This window comes from Paramormyrops kingsleyae, chromosome 5, assembly GCF_048594095.1.
Source record: "Paramormyrops kingsleyae isolate MSU_618 chromosome 5, PKINGS_0.4, whole genome shotgun sequence".
Classification (NCBI taxonomy): Eukaryota; Metazoa; Chordata; class Actinopteri; order Osteoglossiformes; family Mormyridae; genus Paramormyrops; species Paramormyrops kingsleyae.
Window position 1 is genome coordinate 17643260 of NC_132801.1, and position 24749 is coordinate 17668008.

Genomic DNA, 24749 nt, shown 5'->3' on the forward strand with positions numbered 1-24749 from the left:
AGGACCATGATAATCTGGTGGGTTCAAACCGTCAATAGGTTGCGCTAAAACACTTTACCTCAGTTATAGGAAACTTTGCAAGATTTGCAATTTTAATGATGGTTCCTTTTCAGCATTATCTAGTACAGTGGTTCCCAAAGTAGGGGTCGAGACCCTCTGGGGGGTCGTGAGACATTGAGGGGGGGTCGCAAGATGATTTCCAAGAAATCAAATATATTTTTTTAAACTATTAGAAATAACATTTTATCAACATTTTAACATTTTATATTGACATTTTAATCAAAACTAACAAAAGATAAAAACTAGTAGTTAATAGTTACATTTAAAAAAAACATGCAAATTAAAAAGCCATCAGCCTTTCAAATATCTTTCCGTTTGATCGCGACCCCTGAGGTGATTACGACAGATTGATGACACATCAATAGCGTCAGTTGCAGCAGAATTTACAGCACCATGTTAAACATTCCGACATGTGCACGTAACGTGTAGGTAATTTTCATCGCTTTATGCTTAGGATATTATTTTTGTTGAAATGAAACGAATGAGTAAATAACAATTTTAAAAAAGTTATATGGTTGTTAGAGCGTTGTGTTCTTTTGTGTTGTCCTGCTCATGTTTGGATAGGCCTATTGGCGCATGTGCACCGCTGCACGCAACATTTGTATATTTTAACCACTTCCGAGGATAGTGGGGGTCACGAGTCACTGGCACGGTTATTTTTGGGGTCGTAAGCTGAAAAGTTTGGGAACCCCTGATCTAGTATATGTTAAAACATCAGTCTAAAGTTTATCGCTGCTGATTTTGCATGAGCTCTGCATGTGGTCTTTGGGACCAAAATAATCATTCTTGTCCTTGCTGTTCAACTCGCTCATCAATTGTATGGTGGAGAAATGCAAACAAGACCTGTTCGCAAAAAGATATTTTTCTTCCACTATATGGAAATATTTTGTATTCCATAGAGACAATATTGAGCAAAAGCAAGTGATCTGTCAGCACTGCTTGTGCCTGTTGGCCCACATCATGGCAACACCAATAACTTATCTGACGGATTCTGTTAGTAGATAATAAGATACATTTGTCTAAATAGCTCATTTTCAACTGTAAATATCGCAATGTGAACCTTTTCCTGAATCGTCCAGCGCAAAACACACAACACACAGTTCGGTCACAAAAAAATTATTAACGTTATATGATTATATGACAGATGAGGCGGCTAAACCTGGATGTCTTCTTTTAAGATACATTTGCGTTGCAGTCGTGTTGTGGTGATATTTAAGGATTGCCTTGCAATACTGACATCCGACTGCATTTTAATTTACTTTTAATGTTAAGTGATTCGACACGGATGATGCTTTCGCTTTATATTTGGACCCTCATCCGCTATGTCATTTGTCATTTTCCAGAGAAATCGAGTTTAATTGACTAATCCTGTCAGCTCTAATTATGACATACAATTAATACAGGTTTCATATGTATTGGGCTTGGGAATAACAACCTGCAATACTGAACTCCACTCATGCTTAGATTTGTAAGTGTCCATTGGTGCCTGAGCATACAATTATCAAAAAAGCTCTAACCCTAAGTTAACTACAATGGTTGGAGATACTCCAATATAGCACAACATCAACATTCAAAAGCTAGTAGCATCCATCTAAAAAACAAAATATCACTAAGAGCATAATGTTCAAAAATGGGACATCGCAACACATAAAAGACTGAGAAAGATCTGCTACATTATCCATTTTACAAGCTTGAGCTCACGTCACAGCGCATGGCCTGGATTCAGCAGGGGACACTTGCAATCATCATAATTTTCACTGAACCCAGGCACGTAAATCACCTCGGGGAAAGACTTACATTTTCCTCCTGCTAAATCATTCCTGAGAATAAAAGAAATTCCCTTCACTGGCAATTGGGGTTCAGCTGCAAGTTTGACAAATTCTGAACACAGATACATGTCTGAAAGGGAAGTTTGATGACTTCTCTGCCTGAACAAGCACATTTGAACCAAAACTGGAGTGTTTAGAAAATGGATGAACACTCTCTGAAATGAAGAAATATGTTGTTTCAGTGTCTCTCAAGATACAGACAGGCCTTTGTTCATGGTTGGTGTCAGAAAATATGACACTAACACCATCCAAAACAAACAACCTCAAAAGTCAGCAGACAAGAGTGAGGGAGAGTACCGGCACAGGGCAAAGTGTTCAGATTAAATAAAACCTAGGGATACGGCTAAGCCATATTACATGTATGCTCCATATTATACATATTCTATTATCCTATTTTATATATATATATATATATATATACACACACACACACATCATTCTTGCTTATATTTTCAGAAAAACATAACTATACATTAATTTGTAAATATTTTAGGAGACTTTTCCAAACACTGCTCAGTGGCTTCTCAGGTTTTAAAGTAAGGACTAAGATTTATATAAAAAAGACTGTATATTTTTATATTTTAATGTTCCAGGACATCATGCACCAATATTTTATAAACAAAACTGTTTAGCATGCAAATTGATTATGAAGTTTCTAAAATTTGACTTAGAATTAATAAAGCACGTCCAATGTACCATTTTGCCATTTACTTGAAATCATCCATTACTTTCCTCTTGAAAAAAAATAAACTTGTTGATTGAGCGCGATTTGTATTAAGCATAAAAAAGCTGTTTTTATGCAAAATGTGCATGATATTACCATTTTATCATGCAAATTCAATTTCGGTAAGGGCTAGGATGGTTTAAAATTTAAAGCCTAAAGTAATGGATTTTAGAAATTACAAGTTTATAGAGCTGGAACGAGTCTTTCAAATTGATGATTTCAGAGCTAACCTTGAGCTGGCTTAGGTAAGGTCTCCAGGTCTTGTCCATCAGCTCCAGCCGGTAGTGCTTAGTGAAGTAGCCCAGGTAGGATACAAAGGCTGTAATCAGCAACACGTCCCCACAAAGCGTGCTCTCTTGGCGCTTGAAATTACTTACGGCCTCGGCCCAGCGGACATTCTCTGATGCAAGCCCACCCACCTGAGAGAAATAATCCGCATGCAGTTACACTGTTGTCATATAGCAGGTACTAAAATATATCCACAAGCTAAATGTTAGGAGCTAATGGACTTTTTTTTCTTAAAATGAAATTATTACTGGTACACATATATGGGTACAGGATGTATACAACATGGAAGCAAACAATAAATATGTCTAATGCTGATTTTGTGCCTGTCTAATAATTATAGCATGTTTTGCTTAAAATGTCAACTGTAGTTTTGGTGAAGAATCTCAGTCCTAAGGTGCATTTATCAACTTCTAGCTGAGTGTCGGCGGTTCATGCCAGGGATGCCCACCAGGCGGTTGGCAAGAGAAATGGTGTGCGCTGTGGACTCGGCCTCCTGTTGGCATTTCAGCTTGTCTGCAGTGGCTTTCTCAAACTTTGCTGTTAACTTTGCCAAGTTTTCATTAAGGTGCTAAGAGAAAACAGAGGTGAATAATAAGCTCTTCAAAAAGATAAGTGCTAAAGAAGCAAAAACCTTCAAACACGCTAAGATGCTCATTACATGGCGGCGATCAAACAGGCAAATTTCAAAAGAGAAATGCTTCCTGCCACTCCTTCCCTAAACTTAGAATCGTTGATCATTATCAGCGTTTTTTTTTTTGTTTTTGGGGACATACAATTACAATAAGAAAAGAGACAATTAATTGGGAAGGGTATTTATAATCCTTAAATTGTTTGAAAAAGCAGGCTAAACTAAGTGTGACTGGACCGTGATTTTATTAATTGATTGATTGATTGATTATTCTGGGATATTCCCATTGCTATCCCCATGGCCCATGCAATGACCATGATATCAGGTCAGGTTTATAAATGTGAAAGATTTTATTATGATTATTATTATTATTATTATGTATTTTAACACAGAATGACATCCTGCACATCTTGTGCTATTTTTGTTATTCACACTTGGGTTATACACCTGGGTGGGAATATCCTAAGAAGAAACCAAGTTTCACCATTTAAAATAATCTTTTTTAGAAAAACACCCCTTGGCCAGTCACAAGGGCCTTGCACATCACTCACAGAGATCTTGGCTTTAATGGTGGTGAGCTTCTCCTGAGCAGCTGCTAGCTCTGCGTTGGCTTTGCCCAGTGCTTGCCTCTTGGGTTCCACTTCACAATACACCTGGTAGAACTTAACTATGTTGATCACCCAGGAGCAGAGCCCTGCTGCTGAGTAGGACTTCGAGGCTACAAGTTCCGGGTTGAACTCAGGATCCTGGAGGTAGGGCTGGATAGCCTTCAGGCAGTTTTCATGGATGTTTTCCTTGTTGAAGTTGACCAGGGAGTCCAGAAAGCTGTCAACCTTAGCCATCATCACCTTGGCTGCCTTCCAGCTCCTGTCTTTAGGGATTCGACCACTAGGAGCCATCAAGACCATGACAGCAGCAGTCACGTTGGTGACAGCAGACACGGGGGAGCCAAAGGACTTTAACTCTGTCAGGTTGTTCTGATTTCATGCACAGAAAAAATAAATAACAAGTATATAACAGGTAAAATACACGTGTAAGTACCAGAAGAATATTGACAAAATTCTAACAAGACTAATAACGATGCCAGCTGTGAGTGTCTTTGAAAGACAGGCGTGATGTGTCCATGAGATACAGAGCAGTAAAACCCCCCGGGGGTTTCATTAGTGTGAGGAACTTCTGAGAGTGATTGTGGGGAAATGTTCTTGTGCTTTTATCAAACAAACTTAATGACTGGGAAACAAATGGAGTGAAAACCTTTAGTGGTTAATATTTTCCCATTGTAAAGAAAATATCGATAACTGACCACCAAAAATGTAGCTCATTTAATGTTGTAAGGCAAAGAGATCACTATACCAAGAAGCTGAAACATGCAAGGGAAGAAAACAATCGATAGATCGATAGATATATACTGTAAAGTGCAGCATGACACTGTCATTCCAGAACTGAATGCTATAGTACTCCTCTATTGAAAATCTCTCATATTTTGATCCCTACAAACTCTGTGTAGTTCATCAGGAACTAATCTTAATCCAACTCTTGTAAGACACTCACACAAATTCTATTTATCATTTTCACAACAGGAGTTGTAATATATTCAAATCCTATCATTTTTCTCCAAATTGGCTGCTGATTAATTATACAATAGTGGCTGAGATATCTGAGTCCTTTGACACTTTTAATATATCCAAATGATCACAGGAGGTCTATTGGTTATGATTGTCATTAAGGATGAATCATTAAGACTGCAGATCATTTTCACTGTTTGTGACTTAAAAATGCAAAACTGAGGGAAAAACATTTTAATCATGATTTGAACTTACATGGCCAGCTGGGTAATGTCAGCCTGCTCTGACTCAAGAACCATAAAACCAAAAGTTATCAGTATTTCAGTTTCCAGGAAGTATGGTGGGGGGTATTTTAAAAATCATTTTAGTCTTGCTTTCAAATAATATTGGGTGTAATACTAATATCAAAGTACATTACAGTATTGTATTTTTTACATAAAAGAATATATATTTGGCATTTGCTGTTTCAAAATTCACAGAATATGCTATTTATATACTTAAGTTTCCTGCATAGCAGAAAATTAAACCGCTATACATTCTAAACTGCAAGAAAATGTATCTAAAAGAAATATTACTAATGACTCTTATATATAGTATCTAGAATATATATTGCACCACAATAACTGTTTAAATATTTAGCTATATGTAATTCCTCATGCTCATGTCACTAAACAAAAGGCCTTCCAGGCAGTTGCATTGTCCTGTTAAACTGTTTTGAAATGTTTGCTTCCTGTTATAATAAGCTTTGGAAAGAGTGTGGTCACATGGGGCCAAAAAGATGAATCTGCCATTGGATTCTTTCCCAGTGTCTATTTTAAATAAATACTGTGACTACACAGCTTGTGGAAGACTAGACGCACAAAGTCAGCACCTGCTTCACGTGCCCACAAATGAATACAAATATGCAGTAACAGGACCACGGTGCCTCACCTTGTTCAGAGTGTTAAGGGCCTCCTGTGCAGCTATGAGAGCGGGTTCCGCTTTGGACAGATCTTCCTCACAGTCCTTTTGCTTCCCTTGGACCACAACAGCGATCTTTGCTACTTTCTCTTCCTCCTCATCAGCCACGGCCTTTTCCTTGCTCACCTTCTCTGTCTCCACCCCCACCACCTGGATCAACTTGTCTGCATCCTCATTCTTCTGCTTCAGTTCCACTTCCTGAGCAGCCAGCTTGGCTTTCAGGTCATCTACCTGTTACATATTTCAGTATCACATCGTTACTTCAGGTCATCCACCTGTTACACGTTTCAGCATCACGTTGTTACTTCAGGTCATCCACCTGTTACACGTTTCAGCATCACGTTGTTACTTCAGGTCATCCACCTGTTACACGTTTCAGCATCACGTTGTTACTTCAGGTCATCCACCTGTTACACGTTTCAGCATCACGTTGTTACTTCAGGTCATCCACCTGTTACACGTTTCAGTATCACGTCGTTACTTCAGGTCATCCACCTATTACCCGTTTCAGTATCACGTCGTTACTTCAGGTCATCCACCTATTACACGTTTGAGTATCACGTTGTTACTTCAGGTCATCCACCTGTTACACGTTTCAGTATCACGTCATTACTTCAGGTCATCCACCTATTACATGTTTGAGTATCACGTTGTTACTTCAGGTCATCCACCTGTTACACGTTTCAGTATCACGTCATTACTTCAGGTCATCCACCTATTACACGTTTGAGTATCACGCTGTTACTTCAGGTCATCCACCAGTTACACGTTTCAGTATCACGTCGTTACTTCAGGTCATCTACCGGTTACACATTTCAGTATCATGTCGTTCCATCTTTACACAGTCATGCTCTGCATAACTACATTTTGGTCGACAACAGACCGCATATACGACAGTGGTCCCATTATACTGTAATGGCACTGAAAAATTCATGTCACCTAGTATCATCATAGCTGTCATAATGTTGTAGCCCAGTGCATTTCTCGTGTGTTTATGGTGATCAGTGTTGGGGGTAACGCGTTACAAGTAATGTGCGTTACGTAATAATATTACTTTTCTTAAGTAACAAGTAATATAACGCATTACTTTATAAATTTACACATCAATATTTGAGTTACTTTTTTAAAAAAGTAGCGCGAGTTACTTTTCTATTTTAATTAATTTGCTTAAAAAAATATTTAATTAAAACGAACGTAGTCACGTAGAATCACGCACTCAGTGCTGCTTTGAAAATGCATTCCGAGCTGACCACGCCCACCCTTCGGCAATCATTGCGTCAAGCCGGGGATTGGCGGAAGCGCGTTACGTTTAGATCGTTTGAAACATGGCGGCTGGAGATCTGATAAGATCGTTGAATTCATTGGCAGATTAAGTGGAGCGTGAACAGAGAAATAATGTTTTTGAACACATAGGCTGACTTGAATAATCTGATAAAAATTGAACTAAGGAATTCAGATCACTTGAGTAGTACAATTTCATTGTTCTCTAAAAAGTTATTAAACATTTTAAATGTTTAAGATCTGTCTTTTGCCCTAATATAACTTATTTCACAATGGCAATTATCTAGCCTATATTGCACTCTTTATTATCTCATTGGACAGTGAATTTACTTTATGTAGGCCATAGCCTACCAAAACAAAAATAAAAACTTAACAAACACATACATTTTCAACTTTCAATAATTAATGTTGGGATTTTTTTTAAATGGCATGCATAGCTCTGAAAGTTCTGAGAATATTATATAATTCTATATTATTATTCTATATATGTGTTTTTAAAAGAAAATGAAATAATAATTCTAAGGCCTGAACAACAAAAAGCTTTAGCCAGGTAAGAAATAAGTAACGCAAAAGTAACTCAAAAGTAATATAACACATTACTTTCCATAAAAAGTAACTAAGTAATGCAATTAGTTACTTTTTGGGGGGAGTAACTCAGTATTGTAATATATTACATTTAAAAGTAACTTTCCCCAACACTGATGGTGATGCTGGTCTAAACAAACCTACTGTGCTGCCAGTCATATAAAAGTACAGTATAGCACAAACATTTGCATACAATACATACTACTTGATAATGATAATAAACAACTATGTTACCGGTTTATTTATTTACTATAGTACACTTTATATGATTATGATTATTCAGGCTATACATATATGTTAGGTGTGTGGTAGGCTATACCATTTTGGTCTGGGTAAGTACACTGCATTATGTTGGCACAACAACAAAATTGCCTAACAATTTATTTCTGAGAACTAGGGATGTAACGATACACTCAACTCACGATTCGATACGATTCATGATTCTGAGCTCACGATACGATTTTCTCACGATTTTTTAACAGAATAAGCTGCAGACAAATTTATTCAAAAATATCCCTTTATTTATCTTTTTAAACTATGCAAAATGTGTCCTCTTCTTAATAGTGCAACTGAAATTGAATAAAATACCGTTTAAAATCCCAAATCAAAAAAAGTAAAAAAAAAAATTCAAATAAATAAACTAAGTCTTGCATGTGCAGCTTTTTAGCGTGGTTTGCCCTTTTAATAATCTTCGCTCTGGCACTGGTGAGTTGAGCTCACTGTGGTGCCAGTGGACATGCTGAAGCATTCTCGTTGTGCTATTTATGTATGTTATCAATCTTTTACAATGTTTGCATGCAGTTTTTGTCTTGTCTGTGCTTTTCTCGCCGTTTTCGTTTGTGATTACAGGAAAGCTAAAATGCTGCCACACCGCCAATTTAAGATCGGGTGGTGCATCCAGAAAATCCATTTTCTGAAACCGCTTAATCCCAACTGGGGTCGCGGGGGGGAGCCTATCCCGGGAACAATGGGCGTAGTCGCCAACACACCACAGGGCACACACTCTCACACAACTACAGGGCCAATTTAGACTCACCAGTCAACCTATACTGCACGCTTTTGGACCGTGGGAGGAAACTGGAGCCCCAGTACCAAAACCAGGACCTTCTTGCTGTGAGGCAGAGGGCTAACCACTGCGCCACCGCGCTGCTCAGCAGTGTGTCCTCAACTTCAAATTCGCTCGCCATGTCGCGTTCGGTCAAAACCGAAAACTGACGTACGACATCGACTTGAATACGCAGTGACAGTTTTTCTGCTGAAGTACTGTGAAGTACTCCTAAAGTAGCGATTTATTTTCCACGTCAGCCTGTTTAAATCGTCATGCATTTACATCGATTTTTTACCGATTCGCAATTTATCGTTACATGCCTACTGAGAACGTATTCCTGTCGTTGAGCAATGCATGACTGTACATAAAGGTAGGAGGAGCTAATAATATATAGGGAAGCATGCTTCTGTGTTTGACTCTGCAGATTAGAATTTTGTGCCCATGATCTTAAGATTGCCATTTCAGTCCCATAGTTGGCTTGGAGCCATTAGTCGGTCTTATACCAACTGCTCCTGGATGAGGATACAGCACTGACCCGACATGCTCCCTTCATAATGACAATTAAGGTATTCTATGTACAGTATGCTTAAAATAACATAAGAACTACAAACAAGAATTAAGTTCAATAATTGAGATTAACTCTTTGTCTTTGAATGACAGCATAATAATAATAGTAATAATAATAATTTCCCCAATAATTTAAACATATATTAATTACAAAAAAAAACATGATTAGGCATTAACAGACTGAAACAAATTTTGGCATATAAAGGTACATGTTGAAAGGAGTTATACTGTATGTGAATTTCATGTATACTAGCATAAAGAAACAAGATATAACATTATTTGGAATACCTTGCATTAAAACCTTATGAATAAACCTTAAATAAGGTGCTTCACTAAAGTGATTTCTTCGTCTAACATTTATTTTTTGTCCCTTTCACTGCAATTGCCTATTTTCTATTGATCAGCCTGCCGAAACAGTACATCAGCCAGGAACACTTGATTCACCTTCTTTTAATGCTGCAAACTAACTGTAGCCATGCAGTTGCAGTAATCTCCCTGTATTAAGTGCATTCTCAGCAGATATCAACTGCTTAAGCAGTGCTTGCTGTCAATGTAATTAGTGCAGTTCTGTACTAGGTGAGTTCTGTGAATATGCAAAGTTTAACTGACTGGATAGCTGTCCCCTGTTATGTCACGATGTCACATATGGGTTAAATGCAGAGGACACATTTCATTGTTGTGCACTGTGCTGTGGTATGTCAGCACTGATCACTAAATTCTATTCTAATTTTTTAAAAGTGTGTGTTTTTGGACAATTTTTTGTGGAGGATTTGTCAGTAAAACCTCAACCAACTGAGCCACTCTAGAGTCCCCCCTCCCAGGGGTGCAGTAAAGGGGGTTAGGGGGAATTAGGATGACTTTAGAGCCCCTGAGTGACTGGGGCCCTAAAATATTTTGAACATAATTGGTTCAAAATATTTGAGGCACCAAAACCTACCCCCACACTTCCCTACAGACTATACTGTTTCATAATAACTATATTATAAGTGCAACTACTAACTGTCCTACTTATAAAATGTTGAAAAACATCCACTCATCTACCCATCACCATGTATTTGTAGACTTACAGTATTATCAAAGTATAAAGTAGTTCGCTCAAAACAAGGGTTGTGTATGAAAGTGGTGATGAGTTTTAAACACTATTTAGATGAACGCTTCTCTTAGATGGAAATTAAGGCAAAAGATGAGCACCGTATATAAAAATCAGAAAGTGTTTGAAAACCTCTAATAGCAGTGCAGTGCTAATAAAGCAGATATATACACACCAGCACCAGATATTTCCTGTTTGTATATGATCACATTAATCAAAAGTGGAGTTCCTCTGAGTTGTGCTAATTTCTTTTGGGTAACATAATAACACAATGCAATATCACATAATCAAATTGGTAACCTGAGGTCGATTTAACTAAGAGCCTCATAAGAACTGCATGCATGCAGTTATGACAACACCATGACAGCACATAAATGGAAATCATTTACAGGTGAAAAAGCTGTAATCCTCAAAGTAATATATACAAAAGTATATATGTAATGGCAACTTTTAATAGAAGCTATAAATCAGACAGATTACAAAATTATATTCCTGTATTTCCAGAGAAGAAAAAGTGGTTTGTCTAAATGCACCTCTGGGGTGGCATATACCTAAAGCTGAATGTTCTTTATTTCAGCTAATGTGGATTCTCATATATTAGCAGGCATACACTGGGATTTTGCCAGCATCTACATCTAGCACATAAAAAATAAACTGAGTAACTATGTATTGGCAAAAATCAGTATTAAATGACTTTCTAGTAATACTAACATCTACATGCATGTACAACAATGCATATTTAACCAACCTATATCCCTCCTACTTGCTTACACTTTAAGATAGTGTTCTGTTAGGGACTGTCGGCATGTACAAGTCTTTCCAACATGTCACACGACCACAATGCTGCTTCTGAAAGTGTCAGTGGCATTTTGTGGTCTTGCCATACAATAGATAGAGTAAAACTTATTACCTGAAATTCCCTGTAGACAACCTTAGCCTCAACCCCATTGACATCCTTTAACTAGCTGTCAAAACAACGCTTACGATCTTAACCTTATTTACCTCCCGCACAGTCTAGGTGTCATAACTATTTATGTCGACCTACATAACCATGCAACGACCAAACTATTTTCTCAGCAAAAATTAACCTTCATTACTTTTACACAGTTTAATTGTACTTCTAATTTATATGATAATCAGAAACCTGAAAGAACAAAAGTAAATAAATAAAAATAAAGTAGAAATAGAACTATACTGTAAAAATGCCAGCACATCTATATTTATATAAGCCTATGTCACATGCCCACTTCATTTATATTTCATTCCATCTACTACGACTGATGTAGCCTGACAATTTCAGCTGTAAAACAGCTTGTCATGCAATGTTTTGGCAGTAGAAACTCACGGGTTTGATTCACTAGGGTGGCACGCTCTGTCAGAAAGTCATATATACAGTCCTTGCTGTAAAATACTAATGTACTTTCCTCAACGAGAGAATGCTCTTGATTTTCTCCTCTATCAATCACCATTTCATTCACATTGATTTCTAATAATCTGGTGATGCCTGATATCTGACATCAAAATTGAGTGATCAAGTCCCTTTTTCAATTTTAAGGCACTCAGAGACATACCTAACAGGTCACTGAGTCCCCCCCCCCCCCCCCCCCCCGTTTTACTAAGATATTAATTTTGCTCCGCAGTAATGCATTCGTTTCCCAAAGAGAAGATTTCTAAAATGGTAATTGAATCATTAGAAGTGGAAAATGGCTTTTGACAAAGTAAATTGAAAATTCCAATTTGCAAGTATATAAAAATTTGATTTCGGAGAACTGCTCATAATATTGTATGTGAATATCTCACCTATGGCCACAGTCATTACTAATGGAATAATGTCACGGAACTTTGCATTAATCAGGACCAGGCAAGGTTATAGTTCTCTATCCTCCCTCTTAACAAACGTCTTACTATTGCTACATAAAAATTATATGTGAAATAAATTATAAATGAAGTAAATAAATTCTATACTTCAGTACAATACATAAACAGGCTATAAACCGAATAAAACCCCACACTTGTCATTATTTAATACCTCCCTTATTAGGAAAACACATTGAAAAAATTACTGTATTAACTGCCATGATTTGGAAAAAAAAATTCTACAGTGTCAAATACACAATATCTTTACTGGATGAAAACATTAACAGGGTTTTATTGCTCCCACTACTAACATCTGGATACAATTACAGTATATACAAAGCCAATGGATTCAGTGCAAAGGGATTCACAGAATACAAATCAAGCTGTATGATATGCATACACAGGTAACTGTTCACACTATGTGTTGAATACCCCACATAACTATTTACACACCACCTGGCTCTGCCCACTCACTGAATATTTTTGGCAGCCAGTCATTGACATCACAGTCAAGTTCCTTCTTTCCATCTTTCCACCTCCTTCATTCTGTCTAGTTGGAGTCCATTCAGGAGTGAACCTTTAAACCCCAAGCACCAGAATTATGCTTAATAGCATTCTTAGAAAATATCATGCTGAATTTGAAACCTCATAACTGCGCAGTCGTTAGGCCTGCTGATGCAAGACCTATTTGTGAATTAAAATTCTTTATTTGCTGAATCAATGCCATTATATAAATATGCATTTTTATAGAATAGCCTAATAATTCCGATATTTGCTACACCATTGTCAATATTATTCCATCCATCCAACATGCAACCACTTGTCCTGGACAGGACTGTGACAGCATTTATTATTCATAAATTAGGGCAGCACAGCATGTCATACCTGCAGGTTTGAAATTAAGCCTCCACCTTTTGTGTATGGAGTTTGCATGCTTCTGTTGTGCTTCGCGGGTCCTCCAAAGGCTCCTGTTAAGCTTACACGTGTTTCTTCATTGCCCATAGAGTATGCTTGCGTGTGTGTGAATGAGTATGTATATTTGTGCTCTGCGACAGACAGGCATCCCAGCCAGGGTGTAGCCTAACTCCAGTGACCCTGACTAGGAAAACCAGTTAGGAGGTGGATAAATCAATTCATAAATGTTTTGTTTATTGTCGGATTCTATCTGTGTTTTCAGGATCTGTCATAAATGTTTGTGACAGTTCAATATGTGATTCACGGAAACTGGTGATTGAATTGTGCTTGACTCTGTGGGTAAATCTATGTGTATATAACTGCTCTACAGTATACTGGTATTTCTCCTAAGGGGTACTCTGATTTTTTTCCATCTGCATATATTATATACGTATATTGTAAACATAAAAATGGCACTACCTAACAAGCATGGTACTACTATAACCAGAGCTCAAAAATCATCCACAAAAGTCATACTAACACCTTGTCGCTGTGCCTCAGAAATACATCTCCGGCTGGGCGTACAGTAATTCTGTATAGTCCTATGAATTATCTAGCAGATGGTTCAATCCACCATGAGAGGACACACTCCCCCACCCTGAGTCATCTATACTCGAGAAGTCTTTGTATGCCTACAGCTAACTGACTACAGCTACAGACTAACTACAGCTACAACTGTATGTCGTCTGTAAATTTATAGGTTTATATTGTTTAAAGGTCATTAGGCATGTTAATCTGTGTTAGTAAGAGTTTTCATGGGTAGCCCGGTTTGCTCCTTACTCCAAAAACATGTGGTTAGGTGTATCGGTGTCTTTGAATTGGCCATAGTGAGCAACTACCCTCCAGTGGACTGGAATCCCATTGAGAGTTTCCACTGCCATTTGCTTTGGATTTCCTGGAATAGTTTCCTGGCTCACCAAGACTCTGTATTGGTAAGGAATGGGTTGCCTTTATAGAGTCAAGGTAACAAGTTGTACTTTTCCTAATATTAATTTCAAATTGTTCTATTCAAATTCATTTGTAAAAAAAAATCAAATATTATATTCTTATAATCTAATATACATATATTATAATAATATCTTAATTATCCAATGGTGAATTATTAGCATTATATTTGATTTAAATGTCACAAGGGATATTTAACTGCACCATATCAGATACAAGGTTCTAGAAATTAATTTTATTATGCTTCAATTAAATATGTCATTAGACAAAAATCAATAGACAAAACTTGAAGGGAATTAAGAACAATATTAATTCACTGCAGTATTAAAACAGTAAAATGATTGGAGTCGTAAGTCATGTCCCCCCCCAAAAACCCCCAGTTTTGCATAGTAATAAGCTCATCACAGTATGCACAGTCCTACTTGATGCCTTAGCAGAGAGACAAATATTTAAAGCTGTTTTTGTGATGGTGCTCCGGATATGACTCAGCTGACTCCTCCCCAAAAAAAGCAATCAGGTGTACTGACGCAGAGATTCAGCTGTGGTGCTTCCACATTCGGAACTTATTACTGAGATTTAAGTGTAGATAATAAACCTTAATGACACTCTGAGGCACAAAAGGCCGCTGACGTCAGCGTGGGGCCTTATGGGACCACTCTGTTAAGGCAAATCCCAGGCAGGATGGATTCCTCATAAGCACAGGATGTCGCCGTTAAATGAAGCCACAGTGATAATAAGAGGGTACGTAAAAGCACAGAAATAACCGCTGAAATGAAAACACAGCATGAATTTGGGCCAGATATAGAAATAAATATGCAACAATGACAGATGTAACCTGAAAACTAAAAATATTGTCACAGTACGATGAAAACTGCGTGCATCAACTTTTTGACAATTGTGACTTTACTACAGTTAGAATGCATCATTCTCCTCTGTCTACTGCGTTTGACATCTAATTTACCAATGAAAAGATGTTTTTTGAAGTAATCTATTTAGCTAGTATTTATGGTGGTACTACAGTAGTTTGGTGTCCAAACACCAGCAATTCTGGATCCCTATTATTTCTGTACTGATAACATTTGTATTCATGATAATCATTTGTATGGATGACTGTATTGATAATTTTAACTACTAGATAGCGGGTCAACTAACGTCATTGTTATGACAATGTATTGAGATTATCGAGGTTTGTGTCTTGTTAGCACTGACATTTTTACTTCTCTGACAACAATCCACATAAGTCCATTGAAAATATCAAACCATTCACTGAAGGCTGTGGAAAGATTTTTATTTGTGGTGCTAAGGGTGTCTCATTAGGTTGTTTTAGGTTTATTTTGTAAAGCAGATTCTGTGAAAATGCATTATTTCATGCTCATGAATTGATGTAATCTTGGAGATACGTGTTTCCATTGGACAATGATGATATAAGTAAACACAACTTGTGATCATAATGTGACACAAAAACAAGCAAAAGGGATGATTTCTGTACTGCAGAGACAAACACACATGACCTACCTGTGTGGAAGTGCTGTTCAGCTTTTGTAGACCATTCTCAAGTCTCTCCATCTTCGTGGCCAGGTCTTTGCTCTTCAGTGACAACAGGTTCTGGTAGAGCTTGATCTGCTCTAAGAAGGACTTTGGCGTGGTGTAATTATAGCGCCGCTCATTAGCAAGGTAGCTCCGAGAGGACTTGTTCACGCTAGTGTGAACATACGCCATGAACATACTGACAGACTCCTTTAATTCTGGCTAAATGTGGAGAAATGCATTAACACCATTAGCCACACATTATGCTTTATTGAATGCTTTATTTCTATTAAGATTATAGCACGTTCCTTCAATCACTTCTTCTAAATAGCAAGTTATGCTTTATAATTCACAAATTTGCTTCCCAACAAACCTGTATGTGCTCAATATCCTGGAGGAAGCGCAAGCTGACCGACTCCAAGGCTTCTTGCGGCCACTCATGGAACCAGTCGATGGCTGTGCAGTTGACCACAGCTGGGAACTTTCGGCTGCGAACACGAAGCTTGCTGCCCACTGGAGAGAAGCAGAGGGCCACCTACAGGGAGTTTGAGCAGTTTTCATGAATATGTAATCAACCACAAAGCAAGGCTTTTGAGAAATTATCATTCAAGTCTTATATACGAACACGTCAAGTGTTAAAACAATTATTTACAAGCGTCAGTGGCTGTAAATGATTCAACACTAATGAACAGTCTGCACCAGTTTTTCTTTTTAACCATTTAATAATTAAACTGAACCTTACAATTTGTATTACAAAGGCTATATATTTTTATATCATTTATAAGCTTTATAAGCTTCATCTTTAAACTAGGCATCTAAAAAGCAGTTTTTCAAAACAATTACAGCATCATTAAAATTAACATAATGTCACATTTTAGGCTTGAGAGGAGATATATGTATTCTCCTTTGTGATACAGCCATACACATAGAATAAATCATCAACTTTTTATAATTATATCTCAATATGCATTCAAGTAGAAATAATTAAATTATGTTTTTGTGAAAGAGAGGAATTGGAGCCAAAAGCATTCTGATTAATTGAAGCTATGACCTTTCATACTTCATGCTCCTTTTATTCGCTATTCAGTAATTGAGTTGGATCTATAAGCAAAACACTCAACTGTTTTTTCAACAGCGCAAGCACAGATGGAGATTATAGGGGAAAGCAGTCTAGATGAGAAAGAAAACACTTCCTCAAACAGAAGGTCACGAGAGTTAGGAGCAAGCTTCCTTTTAGCAATGTGGACACAGTCATCAGATTGATTCAAGTAAGAATCACTTAAATATCTATCAGCTCCAGTCATTAAATATCAAAATGAGCAAGACTGGCTGAAAAACCTCTCTTCATTTGAACATTATTTCAGGTCATAAACTAAAACTGAATGAACGATTGAATAAATGAATGAATGAATGAATGAATAAGAATATGGTTTGATGATATTATAAATTAAGTCAGATTACTGTTACAATACATTATATCCATTTTACCCACGAATGGAAGATTCAGTTTCATATAGCTCACTAGACTGAATGACATACATATGTATGCACACATGTACACACACACACACACACACACACACACATACCTCCCATTCATTTGTATGGGAAAAAACCTAACCCCAATAATGGCACCCTTAACCCATACCGAGCCCTAACCTTAACCATAGGTAACGAAACACAATACAAGACTTTCGACATTTACACTTTTTTTGATTGCAATCACAGATTTTTATGGAATTGAGGTTATCGAAATGGCCACCTGAAAAATGTTCCCAAAAGTAAGAAAGTTTAAGGTGTCACCACACTTTTGGTACAGTTTGTTCCCCAAATGTGATCTATGCAACCCCCTCCCCCCTCCCCCCACCCCACACACACTCACACACACGCTCACTTCACCTTCAGCTGTCTGCGCACACGATCAATGAAGAACTTCCAGCAGTTCTCCCTGCTGTCGATCAGTCCCAGGCCTTTGACTTCATTCCTCAGGCTTCCTATGATATTTTCTACTTCATCATCGGGGAACATGTCAGGAATCTCACCTGTGGTGTATCATTGGTGTAAACACACATAGATACAAACACAGAAACACACATAGATACAAACACAGAAACACACATAGATACAAACACAGAAACAAACACAAAAAAAACAGGTTTTTGTCATATTGTGGGGAACATCTGGTGGGAGGGAGGGGTTGCATAGATCACATTTGGGGAACAAACTGTACAAATAGTGTGTGTATAAACAAATAGTGTGTGTGTGTGTGTGTGTGTGTGTTTATTTATTTTTATTGATGTCAGTATCTTATATCAATACCCAAGTAATGGACCTTTTAATCTGATGATTCATTGAGTAATCATTTATAACGATATCTATATTATCTAAAAAATAACATAATACTATATAATATGATATTATATCATATTATATAAATACTGCAATTGGCGCAAGGCAGGAACCAGCCATTGCAGGGTGCATATTTAATCACACATACAGTCAATTTAGGCACTATAGTCCATTTGTTGCATGTTCCTGGACAGTGGATGGAAACTGGAGAATCCGAGGAAAGTCATGCATGCATAGGGTGAACATGCAAATTCCACACACAAAGCAGTAGTGTGCTGCACCAGTGCTACCCACTGTGACAACGTTCTGCCCACAGTACAAGCCTTGCACATGCAATGGTCACATTGCCCACTACATGCAGCAGTCAGATGGGCTCAAACGGTGAATAAGTTGCGCTAAAACATTTTTTCATAACCAAAAATAACCAATCAAGTCTCTTCGCATTATTAATTTTTTGAATTCATTGTTAGATCTTTGTGGGGATCTGAATAATGATCCCCAGAACCTCAATTCAATTGAAGTCTAAGCTAACAACTGTACATTACATTTCATTTTTAGGAGCAGGTAAGCAAGGCAAAACTCAGGTACAACATATTTCCAGGACATGCTGACATTGGCATTCTGCACAGTACTCATGCAATTTACAGCACAGCTACTTCTCAAGGTTTGAAAAGCAGCAACCTCATTTAAAGCTTGGCAGTCTCTGTGCAATATATAATTTACATCTAGCACAAAACAGGTCTACATACAAATTAACACTACGCTCTATAACTAGATAAGGATCTCTGATTAAGAGAGAATACCCAAGGCCCCAAACTCCATCCCCTTTAAATAGTTCACTTATAAGTACATAACAGATCTTTGAGACATACTGCAAAATTGTGGTTCAGTCATATATATGTTTCAGGGGGGATTCCAGAAAGCGGGTTCAGAATTTAACATGAACTCCAAACTGAACGAGCCTGAAAGGACTTTAAACATGATAATCGGTTTCCAGAACCACTGATTACGATATCTGGGATTACGTTTATTCCAGTATTTCATACTCAAAGAAACGCAGGCTTGCAGAACAAGAAACAGCCATTATTAGCTGACCGCTGAAAAAAGAGTATTTGCCATGGAAATGGATGCCAAAAAGAGTACTGCTCCCTCCTTTCCACAGCTAGAAATGGAAATATTAATGTCTGTGTATCTTGAGTATGAATTTATTGTAAAGCAAAAGTAACACTGAAGCTGCAGCAGAGGAGAGAGAAAGATGCTGTGGCAAGAATGAACAACTAGTTTACACATAAGTAGATATAGAGATAAGTAATTTAAATGAATGAATATGTGGGAATGTATTTAATGTAGCTGCAATCCAGTTGGAACCAAAAGAACTATGCAGCAAGTTAGAATGATATAGGCCTATAAAACACAGCTCAATATGGTAGCAATATTACCCCATATTTGTAATCAATCCCAACATCAATCCTAACTTGACTTTAGCTAAAGGTTAAAACTCATTATGGATGGATGGAATCAGGTGTGTGTGTGAGGGGGGGGGGGCTTTGAAGATGTTTGTCCCCTGGTACTTTTCACATAATCAATACTGACTTTTACATGTAATGATTGGCCTCTTCCCAGTGAGCAATGGCAGGATTGGCCTAGTGGATCTTCCTGCCACCATATAGTGTCATGCTATTATATGTGATTGACTGCTCATCAGATTTTGCCTGATAGTGCTGAATGCATTACATAAATTAAAGCACTTATTATAGGAAGGAAGTGAGGAGCCATATCAGACTATTCAGTGACAGGACATGCAAGGAGGACTCCAGAGATATAAGTTCATGCATGAGTATCTCACATGTCAGTAGGCCTATCTGATTATATGCACTTGCTGATTGTCCTCTAACAGATTTTGGCTGACCCATCTGAAGATGATGAGGATCCAATTACCTCAGCAACACAACTGAGCTCAGTATGAACTTATTCCTAATGTCCTGCGTATAAGTGAAAGTAGGATATTTACAGACTCGGCATTAAGGAAATGTTCTCTTCCGAGTTGCCTTTTAAGGAAATATACTTGCTCCGTGTGGAGAAGCAAAGAGTATTATCTCCAGATGAAGCATATTCATCTTTAAAAAAAATAGCTAAAAAAATTGTTTAGGAATTGAAGTGCTGTAATACCAATTTAAAGTGAATTTTGTGGTTGTGAAAAGTGGGAAGATTCTTAACTCATTTATAATGACCATCAAGTTTCTGTGTCATTTTTTATATGCAGGGAATGAAGAGCACATTAACAAAACAGTAGTGACTATGTATTCATTTAATTTATTGTGGCGGTTATGAGTGATTACTAAGAAAAATGGTTATTGATTAATGATTAATTAATGATTGCCTAATGCTCAGTCCGGTTAACACTTTTAACTTGGAATTCCGCACTAAACCAGTTTTGTAAAAAGAAAATTCCTAAGCACAGCTGTATATATTTAAAAAAGAAAAAACTTACCTGATGCCAAAAGATCATTGATCAAAACAAGGAATTTCTCATCTGCTACTTGTGCATCAGTCATCAAAAACACTGTGCCGACATTCTTTACTCCAGTTTTAATGTACAGTGCAGCTAAGTCATTCTGGAAATAAGCATTCCAATAAACATAAAATTCAGTATTATGAGCTGATTAATGTACTTAACGTCATGCAACAATGGTGTAGTGTAGTGTTTCCCAACCCAGTCCTCTGGGAACCCCGAACAGTCCACGTTTTTGCTCCCTCCCAGCTCCCAGCCAATCAGGAACACCGAATACCTGGTACAGGTGCACTGGGGGCTGAGAGGAAGCAAAAACGTGGACTGGCCGGCGTTCCCTGAGGACTGGGTTGGGAAACACTGGTGTAGTGTACTGCCATATCTGTATATCTGTTACTAAGGACGCCTACCTTTCCAGTGTAATTACTGTGTAAGTACAGTGTAAGTGCCAGACAACATTATTATTGTTATTATTATTATTATCATTATTATCTAATGTTGTGTGGTGCTTCTGTAATTAACAACAACAACAAATTGATAAATATCAAAAATAACTATAAGTATGTAACATTCTAAAGAGCACAATCTTTTAAGGATTAATGGAATAATCTGAAATTTTAAAAGTTAAAGACCTACCTTGAGATCAGAGATGCTATAGCCTTTCTTGAGAGAAATTTGAAATACTTCCAAGGAACTTATGAAGGCCGCAAGCCTTGTAAGACTCTGCTTACCGCTGCCACCAACTCCTACCAGGAGTGCATTTCCTCTTGGAGACTCTAAGATTCGGTTGATGCGGCAGCTTCATGAGTAAGTAAGAAAATGACAGAGAACAAGAAAACATGATCAGTTAGATTGTGCCAATAAAAGGAGTGGCTTCCTAGGGTTAATCGCTACCTACAGTAGTCTTCATCACCATGTAACGGCTTAAGCACAATTCTGGATTTAATAAGAACACAGACATTGGTCTTACATGTGTGACATGGCATCCTCAAAGAGGACCAGATTCATTGTGGCATTGACTTCATTGTAGCTATCCAAAGCCTCAAGAAGTGTCTTGTTGAGGATTCCCCATGACTGAACTGGCATATATTTGGGTTCCCCAGTACCAGAGGCAAAGTGGAAGAAAACGTTCATGGCCTTGATTTCTTCAAGTGTCTCCTCCGTGTCCTAAAGGAGAATGACTTCAGAATGAACATGCAGTGGAAACTAATTTCAAATTTACTGGGAAATGCTACAATATGCTCATTCAAGGAACCATCTACAACAAACAAACAAACAAACAACAACACCCGCAACAACAACAAGCTTCAGTATAAACTTCATTTAAGCTTCAGAGTTAAACGTCACTTATGCCAGTGTGGATATAGTTGTGGATGATCCATGACAGTACAAGGCTGCACAGACGGGATGGCAGCATCAGTCTTTTCACAAAAACTGAGAGAGGAATGATATTTATAAAGCCATTAAAATATCTTCCAATTTGCAGGGCTAATATCATGGTCCTGACAGGTGTACTCTGATTACCACTCTTTCCTTCAGCCATATTGGTAGGTAAATTCCCCCGCAAGGAAGAATTCCTTTAATTTAATGAGTTATATGACTATAAAGGACGGAGAGTATGTGTGTTCTCTTTGTCTGATGTTGTAGAAGTCTCACCTCATAAAACTTTTTCACAGAGTCAAACAGCAACTTATCAAAGGTTCCGAAATCCTTCTCTTCCACCATTTTATCTCTGTAGACTCTGTTAGATTCATGCATATAAATCTTCACTAAGTCCTGAGGAGTCTTCAGATACTCACTTGATGAGAAGAGAATGCCCTAGGAAAGAACATACACTTACTAACATGTTTTAGTCAATTAAAACATCCATCAATCCATCCATCCTGCTTCCCAACGCTTATCCTTGTCTGAGTCGCAGGAGGTCCAGAGCCTATGCCAGGCACCATAGGGCACGAAGTCCATTGCAGGGAAGTTAATTAACACAGTCCTTCTTAAATCTAGTATATGTTGTAATTAGGGCTGTCACGATCATGAAATTTTAACTGACGATTATTTGTCATAAAAATAATTGCGATTTAATTGTCTTTTTCCTGTTCTTTGTATAAAGTGAACATATTCATAGTTTAATAATACGTATACACCTTATGAAGAAACCCTGTTTATTCACTTTGAACCTTATATATAACATATAAAAAGGCAGAAACAGACAGTAACCAGTAATAATTACCAAACCTACAGTATCATGACAATACAACAGTCAATATCCTTTTCACACATAACCGATCATGCTCATTACTGGCTAGGCAGATTCCGATTTCTTTTAAATCCTAGAGAACCTCATCCTTTAGTTGGTTGTATAAATTGGGGATTGCAGTTTTGGACACGTAAGTTTCGCCTGGTAATTCATATTGCTTGTCAAAGTTTTGCCTTGTTTCTATTGATCGCGCGACAATGCGTCACAGCGCGCAGTGATCAATGTTCAACAAAATTCAACTTTGACCGCGGTGCTCGCACAAGCTCCGTGAGCGGCGCGCGGTACCGCTCTGGCGCTGCGCTTGCGCTTTGCTCGGCGCAGCGCGAAACCGTCCTTGCGCCGCGCAAGCCTTAGGAAATAATGGATTTCAGAGCAAAGCGCAGCGCATGCCACGTTCGGTCTGAAACCCGCTTTACTCTGCTAGAGCGGGACGGTGCGCGGCTAAACAATAGCAGCGTACGGAAAAGATAAGAGCAAGCACAAATCCAACACTGTACTGCAAAGACTATTAAATAGTGAGTAAAAACATTTCAATTTATAGGTATATAACGATTATGACAATTATCCAAAAAATGATCGCGGTCAGCTCAAACTATCGCGATCAGGCAATTAATTGATTATTGCGACAGGTCTAGTTGTAATTGTGATTGTGAGAGCTATATATATTGCCACTGCATGAACTGCTAACATTACATAGGCATAACAACAGATTAAAGGTCGGAATACATCATTAACATATAAGTTTTGGGGTACTATAGAGCTATGATAGAGTTACTTCATTTTCCAAGCAACAATAAATAATTGCATCACATGCATTTATTTAATAATCATCCTCTTCAACCGTATAATAGGGCTGCACGATATACTGTATTGTTTCAGCATCATCACCGTGAAGTGTGCATGTGCAATAAATCACATCGAATTTGTCAGCACTGTTTTGTGTCTACTATCACAACTCGTAGCAACACCACTAACTTATCTGACAGACTCTACTATTAGATAACAAGAAGTTATATTTGGCTACAGTTTATTTCGGGTAATTCCATCTGCTTATACTCATGAAAATTCCACATATCGCGATGTGTTACTGTTCAGCCCGACTCTATAGCACACTCTCATACAATACTCTAATCTGTGTCTGTGGCAATGCAGTGTGTATAATATCGTAAGGTGCAATATTTACTAGATGGTACCATATGGTGCTATAAATAGATTCAAATCTATTCCCATATATCCCTATCATGCTGCTATATTGTATTTAGTTTTATGACTTTATTGTGTATTGTTGCTGTGACTGTTTGTTGAGTTTACACCAATCAGGAGTAGCACTTTTTAAATTTCACTGTATGTTATGCAGTGACAATGTGTAAAAGCTATCCTATTCTACCCTATTGGAAAAATCAGACAACTCACAGGCTTTGACTGGAAATGCTACACATTGTAATAAAATTATTGCACTTCCTACAAATTGAAAGACGACGTAACAAAGACATAAATTATGCATAATAATATAATCGTAATAATCTTTAACATCATAAATAAATTATACATTTCAAATAATTGAGCATTAACTAAGAGAGATAAATCCCAAAGACCTTGAAGACTTTTAATTTGAACCATCCATCCATCTTCCAAGCACATATTTTGGACAGGGTCAAAGGAAGATCCATCTCAGACAGTAAGGGGGACAAGGCAAGAGCACACAGTGGCAGGCAGATATACACACAAT

At 37.6% G+C, this 24749-nt stretch overlaps 1 protein-coding gene across 6 annotated transcripts in view; it reads right to left on the minus strand.

Annotated features, from left to right (window-relative positions):
• dnah9 (dynein, axonemal, heavy chain 9) overlaps positions 1–24749 on the minus strand; it is a 121360-nt gene that overhangs the window by 55010 nt on the left and 41601 nt on the right. For 4 of the 6 annotated variants that reach the window (XM_072712263.1, XM_072712262.1, XM_072712266.1 and 1 more), the window contains 11 exons: positions 22423–22584; positions 21737–21933; positions 21403–21565; positions 20749–20872; positions 17808–17950; positions 16282–16443; positions 15893–16130; positions 6025–6281; positions 4081–4506; positions 3350–3469; positions 2844–3032 (listed from right to left, as the gene is read on the minus strand). In XM_072712263.1, the coding sequence (XP_072568364.1) occupies positions 2844–3032; positions 3350–3469; positions 4081–4506; positions 6025–6281; positions 15893–16130; positions 16282–16443; positions 17808–17950; positions 20749–20872; positions 21403–21565; positions 21737–21933; positions 22423–22584 (2181 nt within the window). The remainder of the gene's footprint in view (positions 1–2843; positions 3033–3349; positions 3470–4080; positions 4507–6024; positions 6282–15892; positions 16131–16281; positions 16444–17807; positions 17951–20748; positions 20873–21402; positions 21566–21736; positions 21934–22422; positions 22585–24749) is intronic. The other 2 variants (XM_072712264.1, XM_072712265.1) reach the window with 2 other exon arrangements.